We start from the raw sequence: 22,739 nt of genomic DNA on the forward strand, positions 1-22,739 counted from the left end.
AAGTACCTTAAAGTCCTATAGACCATCCGGTGTCAAAAGTACCGTCTTTTCACGGTCTCGCTCCTCCAGTTGTTACTGCCAGCACCCAATTTTAACATACACAGAAGCGAAGTCAACATCCCATAGTTTTACCAAAGTTTTGTTGATTCAAGGAAGTAGATAAATTTCGCATATCGAGACAAGTTTGCGCTTCCTGTAATTACCGCTATAGCAAAGGGTGTAGTACTTTTTCTCCATAACTACCAGAGATGCCGGTGGGCTATTGGATATTTATTACTTCGTCCTTGAACATTTCTTATCGCTTACAGTTTTTGGACTCGCTCGGTACGAACGTTGGCGCACCGGTTTTGCAGATTCTTCGCGAAGAATGTGGTGTTTTGCAACAGCAGTACGACAGACTTTCGATGAAGTCAAAAAGAATTCACCGAAACCTTTGACCGAGCTCCATCTCATCTCTTTTTGGTGATGATAGCTCCCGGTCAACATCTATAGTTGCAAAGACACTGCCTGAAGTCACAGAATCTGGAATATTGCATCGAGTGTGGAAACATCCGCAACTTCTTCATAGTCATGAAGAGACGCTATCGCTGTTACCATCGTCACTTGTGCCTCATTGCCAAAGTTAGACAAGAGGACATCCCCACATATATCGCGCGGAAGAACTAGGCCCCTTGCCACGCAAAAATGCTTTCCTAGTAGCAGGCCGACATTTCTTTCTACAAGTCACTAAATACGTCACTCCTCACAACGAGTCACACGGCACCGTGCTGACACCGTCCCGTGTTCATCCCTAATACGGAGGGAGGAAACTTGTGGCCGTTCCGTATCCTAAATGGCAACAACATATTCCGCAGAAAACAACACATGGGATTCGAGTAAGTAAGTGATTGCGCAATTCGCTTGCAATAAGTTCATGCCTGGGATCACACCACGGGAACACTCTGGGAGAACAACGAATCTGCTGACCGACATAAAGCATTTAATTCCGATTGTTGTGGTGCTCATTCCTACGGGGGTCGACTAATTGTCTCTGGCTGTACGTATCTGATATCTGGTCGAATGGTTCAAAAGTATTTTAACATTCTAGCGAGTACACTACAAATAACATAAAAGTCCGCACCAGTGTGTATCAACGCAGTCACTTCGAAGCCGTCGGTCATGACACACCACTCAGAAGGAACGTCGTCATCACTGCACTTGCTCGTCGCTGCGTCACTGCCATCGTCTCGTTGCGTTAGCAATGGAGGAACTTTTGGTTTTCCGTGCGTCAGCGACCTTGTCTCCACAGACTGCTGGCACTAGTATTGGCGGACTTGGAGAGCGACACCTTTATGAAAAGGGAGATGGACGGGGACACGGGATACTTTGGTGCATTGATAAAAATTATTCTATTTCATAGGGGGGCTCATTTTTTAAGGGGAAGGCGCATTCACAGAAAAGCAACGCACTCTTACTTAGCGATTCTGACATTCTCGGTATTGATTGATTGAAAGCACATTATTTGAGAGTAGGGAGGCGCAGCTTCTCTGTGGGGATTAACCGTGCGTTGGCAGACTACAGAGCCGTTCACATGGCCTGGATTTCCAGTCGTCTGAGTGACAGTCACTTGTGCTGAGGCTGTGTGCGGTCAGGACCATGGTATATCAGTCCTCCTAAACCATCCTGATAAGGCCGCTCTGACTACCACATTTTGCAAATAATATCTTTTTGTTAGGATCGGTGAGCAACGCTTCACGCTAGTTCGTACATTCTAAAGCCTGTTGGCCATTTCCCTGTATCGAACGCCGCCGAACATTGCGATAATAAATGACGAAGGTCTGTGCGGCAGCGCAGCCCGCAGTGGGTGCACGTCACTGTCGTAAAGTCGGGTTGTCGCCATTCTGCTATATATTACGGTGAGTAGGGTGAATCTGCGAAAGCCACATTGATGAATACCTCTTGAGGGCGTGAAAGGGAGGCTTCCTCGGAAAAAAGGCAGGCGGGGTAGCCTGCTGAAGACGTTGTTTACTTGAAGTACGCAGGGACGTACGCACATAGTGCATGGTGGCTACCGAGGGAGCCATTTGGATTATGAACTCATAGGAGTTCACCCTGAGCGCTGCAGGCAAAGAACATTTTGACGATCGGAAGTAGCAGTGGCATGTGCCACCGTATAACCCCAGGTCACACCCGTATGCCCCGGCGTCCAGATGATTTCTATCCGATTGTTTGTTTTTATGTCTACGAAGGGTGCGTTAAATAGCAGAACCTTTAGCATCCTGCGAAGCTGGGTGAAGTATTATTTTAGAATATGCTGTGTGTGAGTAAGTGAAGACAGGGACCGGTTTCTGTATGGTGTATGGGAGGCTTGCGGTTGCTCCCCAGAGAGCAAGGAGTTCAGCATGCACTTTGGTACAGGGCGGTAGGTGGCAGCTTTTGGACCCTGTGTAGGCGGTGGTCTGCGTGCAAACCCATGCCATATAGGCATGGTCATCAGAGAGAGCGGCGTCAGTGTAGATGTCAATTGCGTCTAAGCTCGCCGCCTTGAGTTGCGTAGCAAGATGTTGGCGGGCAGGGGCGTTATTACAACGTATGGGGTGACGGAATCGCCGAGAAGCGATCGGGGTTACTTATGAGGGTTAGGACATATTCAGAGGAGGCGCATCGTCATGGCTTTGATAATTCTAGGACAAAAGGCGACTGCCTTTCGGCATGTTTTCCATGCGAATATGATTTCGAGCGTGGGGTTCACGGATTACGCCCTGCAGTGAAGTCAAGCCCGCAGCACGCTCAAAGTCCGGTATCTAAGGGTGTTTACGGAGACCACTGATAGTGCGGGCGGTGGCCTTATAAAGGCATTCCAACTTTGTATGTCCGTAGGAGAGAAGGTGTATATGTGTGCGCCGTACAAAATCTGTCCTACGGCCACAGCTCTCGGGAGAGTTCTACAGGGGCGTTGTCGTGCTCCCCCGTATTTGTTCGAGAATCAGTGCATCGTGTGTAACTTGGCCAGCCATGCTTGCCTCGGTACGCGTACCAACTTTTGCGAGCTGCTGAAGCTGGCTAAAGGTAGAGCTATGACTTTGATCTGTTCGTTTCTTTGTTGCATGGTGTGCGTCCAGTGTGTTCAGTGAGATGCACATGTTGGGATTGGTGCAATGCTTGCCGTCTAAGCTGATAAGTTCTGCTTTATTCGAAGTGATCTGCAGACTTATTTCCTTGACAGTGGCCTCTAAACTGATGTGACTGACTGTAGGTCTTTCTGCACCATTTCTTTTTCACTATAGTCTGCTGCTTCTGTCCATAAAGTAATGTCACCGGCATAGAAGACAAATCTAGCCTTTTTGTCCCGTTCAAGGTTTTCGGCTTTCGTCCCAACCGCTACATCTGGCGAGACGCTCGAAGTGTTCTGGCCAGTGGTCGGCATCCTCAAATAAGTCTCCATGAAAGGATTCGGACGTCGGGGGAGCCTACGATAACGTGAGGAGGTGTCACTTGAGTAGCTATCGCCCTGGCGCCTAGGCTAACTATCACTGCAGCCTTCGGTGCACTGGCGGGAGGACCAAATTGGGCGGCTCTCCTCGCATGCGGTGAATTGTGCGTTCACGGACAAGCGTTTATTAATTTGGCTCCAGACTTCGGGGATCCCGACTACCTTCCCTGTCGTGTGTGGGGCTTGGAACCACATACCGCACCTCCACCAGAACTGTATCCAGCAGTTACGACAGAGACTTCTAAGGAAACTAATTCGGAGCTACCCTGTGGCCGTCATTCAAGAGACTTCACACTCAAACAAAAGTATCACTCGAGCTTCCCTTTTTCGAATGTCGTTGTCCGCTTCGTAAACTACTGTAGCATGCCAGTCATCCTGTTCTAGAGCACGAGCCGCCATTCCGTTAGCACGTGGTGCGGGCACGCCCGGCCCAGCGTTGCCTTGTGGTGCCGTGCTTGACGCTTGTGGTGCGGCGGCTGTTTTGGACACAGCTAGGATTCGGCGATTGTTTTTGGTTCTAGTATTTCTGACTGAAATATTGACAATATTGACACGTAGCCCGCGATGTGTAATGCGAGACATGACGTTTACAAAGCGCTGTACAAATACACTTCTCAGCTGACATCACACCAGCTGAACATATAAATGCCTCCATTGGGTTGACAATTACGGTGCTTCTTTCTTGCGGGTAGGATTTCACAGCGTTGGGTGGTCTACGAAGAGTTTCGTGCTGTTAGATTGGTTAATGGTGTTTTGTGCACATGTAGACGGAACGACAGTTCAGATATTGGGAGATGCAGTGGTGTATGCTGCTTGAACTTGCTGTGGAACTCCAAGCGCACACAATAGCTTCCTCAGTGACGTTGTCCAAGGGTTTCCGGATGTGTGGCAACGTCGATATGGCAATGATATACCCAGGTTTTTCAGTTTGACACTGTCAGCAAGGCTAATTACATTGTCAATTCTGCGGCGGCCTTCTCTAAATTGCAGACGATTGCACAGGGTGAACGTTCGTGCCCATCAAGGTCCAGTGCAAATTGATAGATAATGCATTTATAACTTTCCGATAGAGTAGAGGACCATCGGGAGATAGAAGCTTATATCTATCGTACATTCAGCAGGCTTGAGGACAGGAAAGGCACGAGACTGTATCCAGCTACATTCCAAGCGGCCACATACGAGCTGCATTAATGGCGTGAAGACGCCTTGTAGGCTTCTTCGCTAAACCTCAATATCGCTGAGTCAGTCAAACCTAGGAATTACGCCTTCTTTATCGACCTTACACGTCAGCTCGATCAACCCAAGAGTGTGTGGTACAATATTTAGCGATAGAGTGCTTCTCAGAGCGGGTCGACCCAAAGCAGCAGGCGTCTCTAAGCCCAGTTCCAGCCACGTTTGATTCGCCGATGTTGCAGGACTGTGATCAGAGCTTGAAAATGGGTTGTCCAGTTGACGAGTTTCTCAGGCCGTGAGTTATCCTTAAAATACCTAACGCAGAAAGGCAAGCAAGTTCTAACGTCGACATCTGCAACAGTTCTAGTGCTTCAATATCACCAAGTCGCAGGGGTGCGCTGGTTTGTCTTTATTATTGTGCATTTCCGAAAGAAAAAGTTCAGCAGCATGTTAGACTCCTGTAACACTTAATGCTGCAGACTCAGTAAGGCGCCGTCTCGGATCGTCGCGTTGGTATTTTCGCAGTTCGGCTTCTTCGGCTCGTGTTCTACACTTAGGTGCACCTTCGTGCGCTCGTATAGCCGGCTCAGAGTCGCGTCAACGACGCTTTTCGTCGACTTCTCAGCAGGAGAGTGAAACGTATGGTGTTCGGTGTATGGGTTATTTGATTGAATCTATGCATTGTTTGCTTCAGTTTGGTGCGGGTTTATAGCCTTAGCATTGCGGGGTATGAGCTATTCAATTTTTTGCTTGCTTACAGGAGTATCAGTCATCGGGAAGGTCCCGTTTTTTTTATTTGTGCACTCGAAATTACGGCGGCTTTCTGTACGTTGTATGCGTGATTCCAATGAATGTGGCACTCTTCGCTTCACTTTTCTGAGTGATTGCAGCCTCTTCATTAGAAGTGGGATGAGCCATTGCGTCCTTTCGCTTTCTTAGTTTTTGCACCATTGGACTGGACGACGCGTTCTTTTTTTCAAGGACATCGGGTATATGAGCCACCGAAGGTTTTTACATAAAATTTGATGTGAGTACAGCCGGATTCCTTTACGTTTAATAGGTTTATTTGTGTCGTTTTGGCGCGCTGCTTCATACGCCAAGATGATTCGACGCCAACTCACCTGCTTCTCCACAATGGTAACGCTCATATTTGTTGTTGTGGCCGTTTTCATAGGATTCACTTTCGAGCAGGAAAACCGTCCTTTTTTTTTGTGTCCAGCTTCTCGAGTACGAATATCTTTTCATTCGCCTAGTGTTAGGAAAGTCATTAGAAGACGGCGGCCTGCGAGCACATCTTTCAGGTCTTCCTTTAAGAAAAACTAATGAGTTAAAAGAGGCAAATTCCAGCACATATTCTGTACTCTCAAATAGCAGTCATCGTAAAGCGGTCCGTATAAGCAATCTGTATTTACGTATCCAGCTTTTCTGGACCTCATGATTTAGTTCGCAGGAGTGCCGTAACGTGGCGTAGTGACCTTGATAGTTTCGAACCTCCCGCGGTGACGTAGTGATGACGTCAACGAAACAAATATGAAATAATTAGAAGCTATCCTTGGGCGCTGAACTTAACGGCAAAGCGTGTCCCGTTGGCGTTATCAGTGTTGTTGATAAAAAGTGCCAGCTCGTCGGCTGGAAATTACTTTCAATCACAAGAACGTTTAGTAGCGAAGAGGCAAACTAAGCTGTGATTGATTCCGGTATTTTCAGAGGCTTCCCAAAAGACAGCAACTTTCTTTGTCTTTCCTTTAGTGCTGCGGAGTCAACGGGTTAGGACAATCGTCGGAAGAACTTCGCGGCAGCTTTACCTCGTGCCTAACTCTGACGTCGCCTATTTAATACATGTGAAATGCAGAAACGCTTTTCTGAGATAACAACATGGCCAATCGAATGAAATTTGTTGCATTGGAAAGGGGATACTAGATTCTTGTTAATGTGTGAAGTAAAATTTCGAATTAGTTCGTGATGTTTCGAAAGGTATTTTCAAAGAATGGTATGCTTGAAAAAAAGATAACACGAAAGTTACATATTCGCAGCTCTGCACCTAGAATAGATATCGCAGTTCTGTAAACTGCAGCCATGAGAGCATCCAAATTGGACAAATTTGATGCGTCGACTTGCATCTTACGTGGATTTGTTACATTGTTTGCAAGGGTTGCGCAAAAGATCTACTTACAAATTAGTGGTACTTTTGAGTCATGTATAATATGTCAGTTTTTTCCACTTTAGGTGAACGTTTAGGTGAAATAGACGAAATTGGGATATTCACTTTTAGTTGCAGTGTTAACGATAGTTTCGTTTTTTAAAATTATCGAATTTTTGCCATTTCTCATACAAAAATTCACTACCTAAATTGAATATTTACTACCAACAGTACCGATATATAAAAATTTCTTTTAATTGGAACAAACCTCATCAAATTTCGTGATGTGGTTCTCGAAAGAAATGATTCCTCAATTTCCTGTATTTTAGGCTTGTAGAGGCGCAAAAGACGCCGAGGGCGAGTGGAGCTATACTAATCCAGGTACAACCAAATTAGAAAGGCCCACTAAACTTCAACAAATGTGCTTCCTAACCAAAAGAGAAATTGACCTCCCTGGCCACTTCCTCCCAAATAACTGATTCGATTAACCAATGTTCCTCAGTTCCCAGCTGCGGAGCATCTCACCAACGCGGCGGTCAGACCTGAAAAGCAGCAAAGGGTGTTGAAAATATTTAGACCTGGATAGGCCGCCAATGGAAACGGACCTTGTAAACCTTAACACCTAAATTATGTCAAGTAAGGCTAGCTTAGCAGGATGCTTTGAGGAACTATCAGACATTGTTTGGGATTTCATTGACCTTAGTGAGATTAGAAGACCGTTGAGGCTTATACAGTGTTGACTAACAGCCATGTCCTCTACTAAGAGGCTTCCCAGATTAGAAGCAATACGGGTAGGATTCTTAATCCATAGGGACATAGCGGGCCACATTGTTGAATGCTACAGCTTTAATGAGAGGGTAGCAGTAGTCATATTCATACTTAATAAGAGGCATAGATTAAAGGTAGTAGAAGCCTACGCTAAAACATTCAGTCGCGATGATCATGAAGTAGATCGGTTTTATGAATATGTGGAATTAGTGATGAGAAAAGTACAAACTCAGCATACTGTAGTAATGGGCGACTTCGTAGCCAAAGCGTGCTGGTCAACAAGCAATTGTAAATTACGGCGTCCGCTCTAGGAACGCTAGAAGCGAGAGGCTGGTAGAATTTGCAGAAAGGAATAAGCTGCGAATAATTAACACTTTTTCAGGAAACGTAGCAACAGAAAGTGGACTTTGAAAAGCTTTAATGGTGAAACAAGAAATGAAATCGATTTCATACTTTCTGCCGACCCCAGCATAGTGCAATATGTATAAGTGATTGGTAGGGTAAAGTGCAGTGATCATAGGTTAGTGAGGGCTAGGATTTACCTCAATTTGAAGAGAGAAAGAGCGAAATTGGTCAAGAAGAAGCAGGTGAACCTACAGGCAGTAAGAGTAAAAGCAAAGAAATTCAGGCTGCTACTTGCAAACAAATATGCAGCCTTAGAATACATAGATGATGATGACATAAAGGTAATAAATGAAAGCCTAACTAGGCTGGCTTCAGGGGTAGCGATTGAAGTGGGAGGTAAGGCACCGATGAAAGCAGTAAGCAAGCTATCCCAAGCAACAAAGGACCTCATAAAGGAACAAAAAGAATGAAAGCGTCCAATTCAAGAGATAAGACAGAATTCGCGCAACTGTCAAAACTGATCAACAAGGCAAAAATAAGGCATTTTCGAAATTAGAACGCGAAGAAGACTGAGGAAGCCATAAAAATGGATGCAGATTGAAATCAGTGAGAAGGAAACTTGGCATTGGACAAACCAAAATATATGCAGTGAAAGATAAGCAGCGTAATGTCATTAGTAGTCTTGAATATACAGTAAAAGCAGCAGAAGAATTGTATACTGACCTGTACTCCCCAAAGCAACCGCGACACTTCCATTCGAAGTAGTAATTAACAGCATACAAAGGCACTTTCTATAAACAGCGATGAAATCGGAAGGGCCTTGCAAGACATGAACAGGGAAACGCGGCAGCGTAAGACGAATCCCCAGTCCATTTATTCAAAGAAGGACACAAGTGCTTAAAAAATTTGTGGCCCTTTATACGAACTGCCTACACAGTTCAATGGTCCCAGAAAACTGCAAGAATGCCTAAATTATTCTTATCTACAAAAAAGCGAGAAGATAAAGAACTGAAAAATTAGACACCGATTAGTATACTTCATGTACTATATAAAATATTCACCAAGATTATCTCCAATATAATAAAGGCAACACTGGGCTTTAGTCATCCAAGGGAATAGGCACGTTTCAGGAAGGAATATTCTGCAATGGATCACATCCATGTAATCAATCAAGCAATCAAGAAATCCGCAGTGTAGAATCAGCTTCTCTATATGGTTTTCGTAGATTACGAAAATGCATTTGCTTTAGTGCAGAAACAAGCAGTGATGGAGGCATTACGTGATCAAGGAGTGCAGGACGCTTAAGCAAATATCTTGGAAAATATCTAGAGATTCCGCAGCTACCTTAATTCTCCACACGAAAAGTAGGAAGATGCCTAGAAAGAAAGGTGTCAGAAAAGGAGACACAATCTCTCCAGTGCTATTCACTACGTGCTTGGACGAATTATTCAACCTGTTCAGCTGGGACGGCTTAGGAGTAATGATCAACGGTGAATATCTCAGCAACTTTCGATATTCAGATGACATTGCCCCGTTCAACTACACTGTGCACGATTTACAACTAATGATTGCGGACCTTAACAGAGACAGACAAAGATAATGATCAATAGCTGCGCAAGAGAACACGAGTTTAGGATCGGTAGTCAGCCTCTAGATTCTGTGAAGGAGTACATTTACCTAGGTCACTTGCTCACAGGGAACCCTGATCATGAGGGCATCCAGAGAAGAATGAAAATGGGCTAGAGCACATACCACAGACGTTGTCAGATAGTAACTGGAGCCTTACAATTATCATTCAAAAGGAAGGTGTGCAATCAGTGCATTTCACTGGTGCTGACTTATGGGGCGGAAACTTGGGGACTGGCAAAGAAGCTTGAGAACAAGTTAAAGGCCGCACAAAGAGCGATGGAACGAAGAATGTCAAGCATAACATTAAGAGACAGAAAGAGAGCTGTTTGGATTAGAGAGCAAATGGGTATAGCTGATATTCTAATTGACATTAGGAGAAAGAAATGGATTAGGGCAGGTGATGTAATTGCGCACGTTAGATAACCGGTGGACCATTAGGGCTGCACAATGGGTGCCAAGTGACGGGAAGTGCACTCGAGTGCACCCGAAGACTACGTGGGGCGATCAAGTTAGGACATTCGCGGGTTCAAGTTGGAATAGGTTAGCGCAGGACAGCGGTAATTGTAGATCGCAGGGAGAGGCCTTCGTCCATTAGTGGACATAAAATAGGCTGCTGCTGCTGCTGCTGCCACTGCCGCTGCCGGCGCCACCGCAGCCGATGGTGATGATGATGATGATGACGACGACGACGACGACGACGGCTATGATGATGATGATGATGATGATATGTGAGGCCCGAGCTGAAGTTTTCCCAGCGTCGTGCAGCGTCTCCTAGAGACACCGTCATGGACAGCTTTTGATCTTCACCTATACGTTTTGTTGAAGTACCTCCTATTATTTCCCTAGCAACTTTGCTTTAGGCACTGATGGCCTACCGCAGCAGCTTCAAATTGAGAAAAAATGGGCATAGGAGTTAGAATTGACGCATGAACAAGTTCGTTTTGCGCCTTGGGACAAAAGGTGTGACACAATAAGGGTGCGAACTGAATTGTACTGAATTAATGATTGAATGAATGCTTTATTTTCAACAGACCTAATACAGAGCCTGCTAGAGGGGCAGAGAGATGCTGAAGGCTTAAAATTTCTGACGAAGGCCTCTGACCCTTTACAGTTTGGCAAGCGGCTTTAGGCAAATATAACAGTCACGCTTCTTTCTTTCTTCATCATCGATTAGCAAGCTGTGGTCGAATCTGCTCACAGTATCACGTCACATTTACTTGTTACCGGGCCAGGTACACCTTTGGGTATGACATTAACAGTACTTGCATTTACTTGTCAAAGCACTGCCCTGTCCCGGTTATTCACATGAGTGAAACTTGATCACTATTTAAGATTATTGGGCAAGATTAAACATGCAGGATTTGTCTGTTCGCCATATTGTATACCTTGTTGCCGTTATGCCATGATAATATAGCCTCAATGCAGACTAGCAGATATCGAAGGCTGCCCACGCATTCCCCGCAAAGGCCGCCCACGTACTAAAAGGCCCAAAGGAATGTTGACAGTTTGAGGAAGGTGAAAGTCGGCACATGAGACAATTTTTTTTGCATCCTCATTGCGCTAAACTCAGTATCAGCCATCGTGGCAAAATCTGGTAGGGCCATATTGAGGGCTCAGGCGCTTTGTTTGTGCGATAATGCTAAAGAGATAATGCTAAAAATGCAGTGTCATTCGTTCTTGTATCGCAGATTGAAATATGTGTTTAAAAAACAATATCCAGTTCGCCCCCGAGAGTAGGTGTAAGCAGGGAAATGCTCGGTCTCTGGCTGACGCACACATACACGCACACGCGTGCAAGCAAATTCGCACACACATAGATATCCGACACATGTTCGCCCGCATACGCATATACACACACCCACGCATGCACACACGCACAAAAATGTACGCGCATATGCACACGGAAATGCATGCACACACAAACGCGCGTATGCGTGCACGCACATACAAGCACTCATGAGCGCACAGATTCAAATGCGTATGCAGAAACACGCGCGCGTATGCAAATGCAAGTACATACGCAAGCACGCTCAAGGCGTGCACACGCATATACACATCCTATCCTTGCCTACTTCCTCACAAAAATGTGTGCGTGCAAATATACTGAATGACACTCGCTCTGCAATTACCGTTCAAACTCCAGCTGGAATAAATCGCTTTAGGGTTTGAGTTTTGCGCGTCTTCAAATCAATGTGCCCTCTGCCGCAAGGGTGCACAACCATGTGCACTTGTCGCGTGACTTAATCACCCAGCCCTGACCAAAACACTGCTTCAACACACAAGCAATGTTTCGTCTAAGTGCCATAAATGCATATGCTGTTAGAATGAACTACGCTCTTGGCGCAGTCGGTTGAAAATTGTTGATACTCGTCCGATATATTGAAATGCAATTTTCTAAAACTTTGCCTCTTAAATTATGCATGAGCATTGCCTTGAAGGTCCACAGTAGGGGGAATGTGCATTCTCCCGAATTCCTGAGTATTTCCTTGCTACAAGGCACGACATTTTTTTTCTATGTTCAGTAATGTAACATAGACATGCGCATGCTTGTTGTGTTATCGAAGGAATAAATTCTGATTGTAAAGGTGTAACTTAACAAATGAGAAACACTTTGCTACCATTTAGGAAGGAAAAACAGAAAATATAATATATGAAGAGCATCACTCAAAAGCAAAAGCCGAAACCAAATTTTGAGTTCTCTGTTGCTGCCACCAAATGGGAAAATGTGGAACTAAGTCCTCGAAAAAAATATCACGGACGGTAATGAATCGCTATTACTATGACGCAGGACGATATCTGTGGGCACCTAGACCATACGGCCCCGCCTTCCGGCATTTGCATCGAGAAACGCTTGGGTTTATCAAGATACCACGTAAATTTGCACGACTGTGCTTGAAAAATCACTTTCAGGAGAATTGTTACGCCATGTGTAGAGAGTCGAGATAAGCATCAATCGAAATCCGGGTCTCCGGACTACAAACGCTGTCGCGGCTATTACGATTAGAGTCATAGTTTTATCACAACTACTGTTTTCGTCTCAAAAATCGAGTACAAATTTTGTTGGTTTCCATAGGCTACCTTCGGTGAATCTTTAACCGCTTTGGGAACAAGATTGTACCTTTCCACAACACGATCACTGCATTTCTCTCGTGTGAATCGTGTTCTAGAACATGTCTGTCAGCTGTCGTATTAAATAATCTACCTACACTTTGAAATATGCGCAAAAGATTCGCTCGTTCCACTGACAACGCGCTAGCTTCGTGCCGAGGCCGCTTGGGGCGCTAGTTGGCATGTGTCCAGAAAAGCTGCGTATGTTGGGAGAGCCGACCGTGAAGGCCGGAGATATTTTGCTGAAACATGGTAGCACTATCACGCACGTTCCTCAAGCTGAGATGCAACCACTAGCACATTTTGCCAGAATATGTGAACCAAAGTGAGCTGGCGTCGGGACCGCCTTGGCATCTTCGAGCACAGAAATAAATTTGACAAGATCAATGACACCAAGAATGGGATCACCTAATTTTAATTTTACGCGTGAAATAGAGCTGAGGAAGCAACTAAAAGTGACTGCTGGAAAAGGTTTTGAAAGTTACAGATGTTTCTGGGCAACCATTGGGTGTATTCAGTAGGTTGCCTCGCATCCGGCGCAGGAGCATAGAATATTTTGGTTTAAATCAAGATACGCAAAATATTATACAATAAATATTATGCACACCGCACACACTCTGGCACTCGATGGAAGCGAAGCTTTGTATGCTGGTTCCTTTGATCGACGATATTTAGTGATGATGTGGACGGCGAAAGTTTTTTTTCTTCAACGTTCAGCCTAGTCACGACAGTGGTGAGTTGATGTTTAACGTTACCTTGCGTGCACCACTGCCGTTTGTGTGCATAGTGCAGAGAACAGACAGAGAGAGGTGTTTGCTTGAGGCGTTGTCGTGGGCTATATTAACCTCCGAGAGGGTTAAACATTGTCATTACCACTCATGGCACATCGCATCATGGCAGAAGTATTAAACTTGAGTTGCATTATGGAACTGTACGTGCCAAAACCGCAATCGGATTATAAGTCATGCTGTAGTGAGGATCTTCGGATTAATTTTGACACCGTTGTGCTCTTTAATGTGTCCTTCAATATAAGCACTGATGGTTTTTTTTTTATTTCGCCCCCGTCGAAACGTGGCTGCCGTAGTCGAGGTGAAATCCGTGACTTCTAGCAATGCTAGAGCGGCTACACTACCGCGGCGGTCCCGGAAGTGCTGATTTGACGATCGACTACTTCCGTAGTTTCGCCTGGACCCTGCGGTGCGCTTTAATTAATGCGTCTCTGCTTCTGCCCACCTTGCGTAATTTCTCCACCTGGCATATTTACATGGTGTTTATCTTAAAGAAATAGAAGGAACCTACTGTACCGTGCCTTGAATTTAAACTTATCTAGTTTCTGCGAAACTGTTGTCGGTTTCCTTGCCTGCCCACATCATCTTTCCCTCCTCCAGCCACTTCAATGGGAACTGCCTCTTCCTCTCCCTCCTCTTTACAGTTCTATCTACGTCTCTTCTGGAGTCGCACCTTAGTATAAAAATAAGCGCTACAGTTTCTACAATTCTTTTGATGGGCTTTACAGATAATTATAGCTGTCTAGGGGCTAATGGAGTAACGCACAGGGAGCTGCAGAGGGCATTGTGGGGTCCGAATGGCGCTGTGGCGTTCAAACGGCTTTCTCGCGTCTCTTGTTCTCTCTGACTCGCTCCTGCCATGTATACACGCATTCTGAACCAACCCCGACACGGTGTGCCTGAGAGCAGCAGCAGCAGTGGGAAAGTCTAAAGAATAGGTAAAGAAAATTTCGCTTTATAAAATAACCCAGGAAATATGGTTCACGTCACTTCATTAATCTAGTTGCCGTGACATTGTTATTCAGCAATTCAGTGGTTACGTAATTAGCTTAGCTCGTTAAAGGCAATGTTGTATGAAGCGTTCCACTGGTGTATTTTGATATGCACATAATAATGTCCTTTCTTGTCAATACAGTTCGCCGGGTGCGAAGTCGCGTGTGCATTTCGGAAAAATATTCCTCAAGGTGAGTGCCGTGACCAGTTCAGTGGTTTCTGTATGCATGGGATCAAAAGAGTTATTTGCTAAAACAAGCATCTCAAATATTTCGCACGTATGGATGTATTTTGTACGTCGTGAGAACTTAGAGTAACGATTTCGAAGGCTTCATTGTAGCTCTGAAGTCGGACGACTTCTAGCTGCCCGCTTGTTTGAACAGGGCAATGCTCAGCTTTTTGTTGTCGCTGCGGCACGAGGGTAAAATTTAGAACCTGTCAGGATCAGAAGTTCTTTGGATTTTTTTTACCTAAACTTGAAATGCAGGAGCCAGTTCGGTAGCCGGTATCTTTCACCGAGCACCTCGGGTCGAGCGAATAGGACAACATTTCCATGTAACCTGGACGAGACCTGATGCGATGCGCACTGCCAGTTCGTCAGTCCCCCTGGTGTACATTCTACTGGAGAGACAAAGTCGTAGTGAAAGGAAATGGGCAGAAATTGGTCAGGTGAGTAGGCTTTCCAGAGTCCTGAACTTTTGGTAATTCGCTTCATATGACATTTAAAGAGATGGGATATTCACCTCAATTCTGTGTAGAAACCGTCACTTAGGAAAATGCAGTTTTTTGTTTTCTTAAACCTCACTTTAGTACCGCGTAATTAGTTCACCGACACGTGTGTACAGAGCTGAACAGATCTTCATAAGTTTCGGGCAGCGTTTGCTTTTTAGCCGTATGTAGGCTGGTGACTACGTACCTGATTGATGTGCAGTGTGACCGTGAGCTCAATGGCTTCAGACGTTTTGCTTAACACCAAGAAATCCGTGTGCGGGCATGGTAATATTTAATTTTCGGCACAACCGTGAAGGACCAGATATCTGTGTGCGTGAGTTTCGAATAGTAACTGTTCATAGGCGGTGTGACCTCAGCTTAGCAGTTTGCTGCGGTGTTCTCAAGAACATGGTCCTGCAAACAATACCATCGTTCTTCGCCACGCGATTGGGCAAAGTTCGTAGCAACTTGCGTCTACGTGGCTATGTCTTTCCAAATGTAATTTTTCGCACAGAGGAATTACACACGCAAAGTCCCATCTACCCATTCATATAATTGTTTGTAGGACAACCACATCACAGGGCACATTTTTTTTGTGCGCTAAAGGAAATGCGAAAATGTTTCGTTGTCCAGGCTTATGTATATTGGTAAAACGTTGGCCTCGAAGAACTCGATCTCTGCGAAATATAAGGCAATCAAAGTGTCACTAGCACTCGATTGATGTTTCTTTCTTATAAAATGAGCTGCCATGAGTTAATGCGTTGTGTTGTTGACGCTCTTCTGCATACTCTAATTTGGATCGCACTAGTGTGTTCCATAACAGTAGATAAAATTATTGGGCGACGAAAAGAAATATCTCCAAATGTAGCCATTAGCACGGTGAGCGTTACAGGTTATATAAACAAAATGAGTCGGCCGGGAAAGAGCGCGAGAAATATTCGCGCCGAGGTATTCGTAATAATTAGCTTGCATTAGGCTAGCGTTATTGAGGTAGTACATGCTACTGTTCGTGTATGACACCCCCAAGGGGACCGCGCTGTGGCAGATTGCGAAAGACCTGGATTTCACCCTAGTGAAGGAAAAGGCGTTTCCTACCTGCATAGGCACGTTTACAAACACAGACACCACCCCGGATCTCTGCTTCGTGAAGAACACAGCCGATGCCCGCTGGTCCAACCTTGCGAAGGATGTTGGCAGCGACCACCTCATACTAGCCGTGCTCTTACCACCATCGTCAGGAAGCCCAAGTCGTACATTTGAGTCGAGTGGGACCTCTTTCGCAAGACCCGGACCTCACGACTCCCTCCCGACACTGCCCCGAACCTCAAAACGTGGACGCTTCAGCTCAAAGCCGACGTCGGTAAGGTCACGAAAAGATTCAACACGGATATGTCAACCGAGAAGATGGGCAGTTTCTACTGACACGATGGAAGAGCCAGCGTCTCAACCGCAGGCTCCGCAAACGCATTGCAGAACTGAACAAGACCATAACGGAACACTGTAGCGCCCTATCCAAACAGCAATGGGACGAGCTCTTTAACTCGGTCGGCGGACAGGTCCGCAACGTGAAGACGTGGAACCTCCTCAAACACCTGCTCGACGACACCAACACTCGCACGAACCAGCGCCACTCGCTCACCAAAGAGCTTCACCAGGCCAAAAGCACTGCTTAGCCAGATGACGTCGTCAAGACCCTTGTGCATAAGTACCTGCCGATACCCACAGGCCTGCCGACCCTACGTGCCGATTACACAGGTACCGAAAACACCCTCCTCGACGCCGAAATTTCCATCGAAGAGGCAAGACGGGCTCTCCACGAACTGAACGGCCGTTCTGCCCCGGGCCCCAATGGCATAACCAAAAAGCTCCTGTGAAATGTAGACGACCCCTCGGTCGTGTACCTCACGGGCGCCATCCATGACGTGGGGGGGGGGTGCGGGGGCGGGACGAGTTATCTGACGCATGGAAGCTCGTCCAGACATACCTCATTCTAAAACCGGCCAAGGCGCCTGGCGTCGACAACCTTCGCCCCATCTCGCTCAAGTCATGCGTGGGTAAGGTGGCTGAGCATGTCGTACTCAACAGAGTCGGCCGGTATCTCGAAGACCAAGACTGTTTCACACACCACATGATCGGCTTGCTCTCCACGCAGGATACGATGCTTCTGAAACACCAGACCATAAAGGCCGGGGTCACTTGGGACACCCGCGCCATACTCGGCCTCGACCTGGAGAAGGCGTTCGAGAACATCGAGAACTCGGGAATACTTAAGGCGATCGCGGACCTAAGGCTCGAGGGCCGTTTCTACGAGTTCGTCCGCTCCTTCCTAACCCGTCGCAAAGCCGTGCTCCGTGCCGGAGGGCCTGTCCTGTCTTCTTAGATGTGATTGTCTAGAAAGCGCAACCAATGCTTCCTATTACAATGAACCAACTTGCCCAACAACGCATCCTGCTAAACGTCCAAAGAAGTCGAGCTCCGACAGCATCGCACCCCCCAGGGCTCTGTCCTCTCGCCGACGCTGTTCAACCTGGTGATGATTGGGCTCTCCGAACGCCTCTCGAAGATGCAAGGCCTCATCCATACTGTATACGCGGACGACATCACCACCTGGTGCTCCGCGGGGTCGGACGGCTTTATAGAATCCGCTCTACAGGAGGCAGTCGAAACCGCCGAATCCTTCCTCGACCACACGGGCCTCAGGTGCTCCTCCGTCAAATCGGAGCTGTGGTAGTACTGTACAAAACGACAAGGCAAAAGGCCTAAGGGGTGGAAACACCCGACCGAGCGCAATATCACCGTCCGCACCAGAGACGGTCGCACAATCCCCAAGGTTTGCTCTATCCGAGTACTGGGAATATATCCAAACACTACAAACAGTACAAATATCCAAACAGTACATAAGCTAACGATAAAGACGCAGAGTGGCCAACCAGCACGAGGACATCAAACAAGACAATCTTCTGCATCTGGTACACGCGTTCGTCTTATGTCACTTTACCTACGTCGCAGCAATGCAGAAGTGGAAACAATCGGAGCGTGACAAGCTCAATACACTCAACGGAAAGGTAGTCAAGCCGGCCCTCCGGCTCCCAATCACCACACCGACGTATCGTCTCCTCGAGCTCGGGGTGCACAATACGCTCGTAGAGATCTCTGAGGCTCAGGAGAGAACACGGATGATACGAGTGACGATGACCATCTTGCGTGAGCGGATCTTGCGCGAGCTCGGCTACTTCCTACCGAACACACAGGATCCACCGAAATTTGTGCTGGTTCCCCGCGAGCTCCGCGACCTGATCACGATCGCACCCATTCTGCGAAACGTACATCCGCAGGCGCCTAGCCCAGGCGACCGCATTCCTCTAACGTATAAACAAGAAAGCGGACGACGTCGCTTTCGTGGATCGGCGCCGTCTACCGATGCAACCTTGCCTTCGCCGCGATAGCGGTGTCGTCCTCGCAGCAGACACAAAACGCCGCCACGGTACTCACACGCGACCCCGAGGTGGCGAAGCAAGTGGCCATAGCCCTGGCAATGCTCGACGACAAGCGAAAGACAATATTCAGCGACTCGAGACCGGCCATCAAAGCGTTCGAGAGAGGAGTCGTTTCCGAACAGGCATCACGCGTCCTCCACGGCGCTGATCCGAGCACCCTGAAACACCACACCATTATCTGGTTTCCTGCCCACCTGGGTTGGATCCCGGGCGCCCTGCCCAACCTCAATGAGACAGCCCACGACGCTGCGCGCGCGCTTACCGACCGCGCCGTCACCCCCGGGCAACCGCGTTTCGATGAGTTGGAGGCGAACAGGGACGCCCCAGTAACGTACACTGAAATCACTAAAGACTTCTACTTGAGACGACGTCTCTTCCCGTCCGTGCACCCCAAACTAAACAGGCCGCAGGCGCTACGCTTGTTACAAACACATACCTATACCAACCCCGCCACATTACACATCATCTACCCGCACGTCTACCCCGACGATGCGTGCCCTTCGTGCAGGGTCACGGCAAAACTCGCACACGTGCTCTGGGAGTGCCGAAACGCTCCACCCGACTCTACCTCCGAAAAGTGGGAGGAGACACTACGAAGCCCGCTCCTACAAGACTAGCAACTGGCCGTCCAGGAGGCTCGCGCAGCGGCCGTCCGGTACTCCCCGTCGGTCCCTGCGTGGGAGACGCCCATTGCGCGCTGACGTGCGTCCTGCAGGACCTTGACTAAAGTATGTCTACTCCAATGCTACTCTCTTTGTCAGAAATACGACGGGAAGGTCTCACTTATTTACATTTCGTTGCGTTCAGTTTCATTAACCCAGAGTCGCACGAAGCATAAACTTTAGGTCAACCCCAAAGAGCATTAGGGTTAAAGCGGTTTAATATTACATATATAACGTATTCATCCGCAAAAATTTAATTGATGAGGAAATACTATATGGTGGATCATTAATGTCGATAAGAAAACATAAGGGCCTCAATACTGCGCCGTGTTGCACGCCAGGTGTTACGAGGTTTTAATGATATTTGTTGTCATTAGCTAGCCTGATCTGAGTGCGGTTAGAAACAAAGGGCTCGATAGATATCAAGACTTTATAGTCCATGTTGAACATGCTAAGTTCTACCCACCATGGTGGCGTAGTGATTTTGGCATGATGCTGCTAAACTCGGGTGCGGAACGAAATCCGGGCTGCGGCGGTCGCATGTTGATGGAGACAAATTGCGAAAACTCTAGAGTGGTGTTTGGCACTCACTCATCCCTTGGAATGGCTTTTAGCCACTGTTCTCCAAGTGCCACATCCGCTGGAATCTCATAGAAAGGGATGCCAGGAATCAAGCGCTTTCCGTCCGAGTGGCAACAAGGCACGCAGCTGTATACCATGGATTCCTGTATGGCAACAGTCAGCGGCTCAGGAATATGTTTCAGTACGGCAACTGCATTAAAAATTACTTCCGTGCGACAACACGAAACGCCACAGGCTTCATATAACATTGTCACTGTCAAAAGTAGGCAATTATTGGCTTACAGTTGAAAGGGAACAAGCGGTCCCGCATGCGTTGATCGCCGCCGGGTTCCCGTACGCAGTGCCCTCGCAGTGATGTGATTCTTTAACTGAGGTCCGCCTATACGTGTGCGTCAGCGGTAACAACCACAACAAAAATGAAGCCGCAAAGCGCACAGGCGCACATATAAACGCGTGGTTCACGAAGCTAACATGCAGCTAGTGTGCATGCTCCAGCCGTGCAGCCACCCATGCGTCGCTGGCGCCACCGTTCGGCGGCGAGCAAACACGCCAGGCACGCCGAACGGCGGAGGAGGGCGCGTCTAGCAGGCACTGAAAAAATAGAGGAGGCACTGCGCGGGTGCAGGCGTGGACAGGCGGAACATCGTTAAAAATTTACCGAGGGCAAGCAAGCACACTGATACGCAGAAGGCGTTTATATTTGGTCACAGACGCATGTCTTAAAAGGCGGAACCGCTGCAATTAACAGTGATTACGGCAGTTTGAAGAGTTTTATTGCCTTTTCCATTTAGAACACTATAAATGTGCTTTGAAATTGACACCACAAAAGGCGGATAAAGCCAAATGAACAAAGCCATGAGAACGTCTTAAGCCAGAACCACGTGGATCAGATTAATCCATGTACTATCATTCCCATGCAAGCTGGCCGATCGCAGTGCCATATTTCCTTCGAGTAATTGTTGTAGGATACTTTATGGTCACAACCACATTCTTCAGAATGTTCCACAACACCCTGTCTTGCCTTAGCTAAGCTGATATTTATGTGATTTAATTGTTCGTTAGCGGCCTAGAATGCGTTATCAATGCATTGGTTCCGTCGTAACTCAACAAGGGGACATTCCTTGTCCGCCTAACCAGGCATTGGTTACTGTCTGAGTAAAATGTTACCCCGCGTTGCACCGTGGATTTCTCACCTCTGAGTTTGCACTGGGAGAAAATTCTGGGACAAATGCTTACGCCTTCATGTAGGCAGCATACCATGTAGCTCATAACTTGCTTTTTTTTTCATGCTGGTTTTAAGCCCTACGCTCGCGCAGTTGAACGTGGGTTTAAAAGCCATGCTTCACACTTCTTGTTGAAAATTTATTACCAACTTTTTTCTTACGAAAAAAAACATATGTCAACTTTTAATTGCACAACAGATGAGAAAAAGCAGTAATTTTTATCAGGACAAGTTTCTTTAACATTTCAACTCTGTCTCTAATAAAAGCAAGGATAGTGGATGCACACATTTCTCATGTCATAACTGTTACATGGTACGTTTCAATGATATTACGCTCGTGCTGTGTTCTCCCATGTGCTCTAACACAAGCATCGTTGTGGGGAGATGGACAAGCTCACTTTTTACTGGGTCAGGTAACTTTCTTTTGGCACTTGATGGTACTAAGGTTCGGTGCTCACATAAACTCTTGCTAATACAACGTCCAAGGCGGCCTAAAGATTTGTATAAATTTCATTTGTAGCTCTTTTAGTAGTTCATGCATAAAGGTTCTCCTGACCACTCCTTATTGTGCGTGTTCAACTATTCAGTCTGCTAATATTTATACGCTCGCAAAGAATATGAACTTGTTCATCTAGAAAATACGGTGAATCCCACAGCTACTTATTTAATGAATTCATTTTGTAGCTTAGTTTTTCGAGTAATTGCAACCACTATTTTCATCTGACTATTAAGCTGATGATTTTGTCCCGGTTTCAAACTCGCTCGCAGACGCAACACCTCAGCACGACGCTTTCCAGAGGCAACACGGCCAAGCTGTGGGGACTCCGTGTTGTGGCCGTAGCAACCAGTGGAATATGGGCGGCAAGCAGAGTGACAGAGTTGCCGTCATCGCAGACCAATGCCGGCGGCGACTGGGCCGCTGCCGGCGAGGAGGCTCTGCAGTCCGACGTGGCAGCAGAGCCACGTGTGCAAATTCCGTGGCCGCCCCCACAGCTGCTTTATCTACGTCCACGTACAACCCAAGGGCTGGAAGCGCACATTGCCTGGCGTTCAAATTATGACCACGAGGCCCTCAGTGACCAAAAGTTTGAGGTGGGATATCGTTTGCAACATCACTGACTGCATAAGTACACGAAAAGCGCACTAAAGATAACCTGAATCTAGGATAAGATATTCCCCAGAACTGTGCCTTATCTGTAGAACCAAGTACCAGTGTCCTGTGTCTAGCATGGTTAATCGAAAAGCGAAAATTTTGAATCAAGTCGAATGCGAATCGTTGAGAAATACTAATGCTTTCAAATACCCGACCGAGTACCGAATATTAGAAATTTCTTAACAACGATAAGTGTAACATGCGTGGACAACACATGGCGGCAAAGCGCTCGTATACGTTATCTCATACTTGTAGTGCCGTTAAGAAGTTGATTCAAGGTTCACAGAGGACCATCCAAATAAAAAAAATATGATTACAGTAATTGCGCCATGACAAGTAATGAAACAAAGCAACAGTACTTTACCAGACTCGCATAGTAGATTGTTGCGTTCGTTTAGCGTTCGGGGTAGTATCATACCACCGCATATATCTGTTGTATGCAAACATTGTGAGATTGTTGAAATAAGTAACTGGGTTCTCTAAATTGCAATACCCA

General features: G+C 46.7%; 1 protein-coding gene across 1 annotated transcript in view; it reads left to right on the forward strand.

The window, feature by feature from the left end:
• LOC142587364 (uncharacterized) overlaps positions 1 to 22,739 on the forward strand; it is a 199,680-nt gene that overhangs the window by 47,914 nt on the left and 129,027 nt on the right. The window contains exons 3-5 of the mRNA XM_075698312.1: positions 14,559 to 14,607; positions 14,904 to 15,085; positions 21,859 to 22,182. Of these exons, the coding sequence (XP_075554427.1) occupies positions 14,559 to 14,607; positions 14,904 to 15,085; positions 21,859 to 22,182 (555 nt within the window). The remainder of the gene's footprint in view (positions 1 to 14,558; positions 14,608 to 14,903; positions 15,086 to 21,858; positions 22,183 to 22,739) is intronic.

Source organism: Dermacentor variabilis, chromosome 7, assembly GCF_050947875.1.
Source record: "Dermacentor variabilis isolate Ectoservices chromosome 7, ASM5094787v1, whole genome shotgun sequence".
Classification (NCBI taxonomy): domain Eukaryota; kingdom Metazoa; phylum Arthropoda; class Arachnida; order Ixodida; family Ixodidae; genus Dermacentor; species Dermacentor variabilis.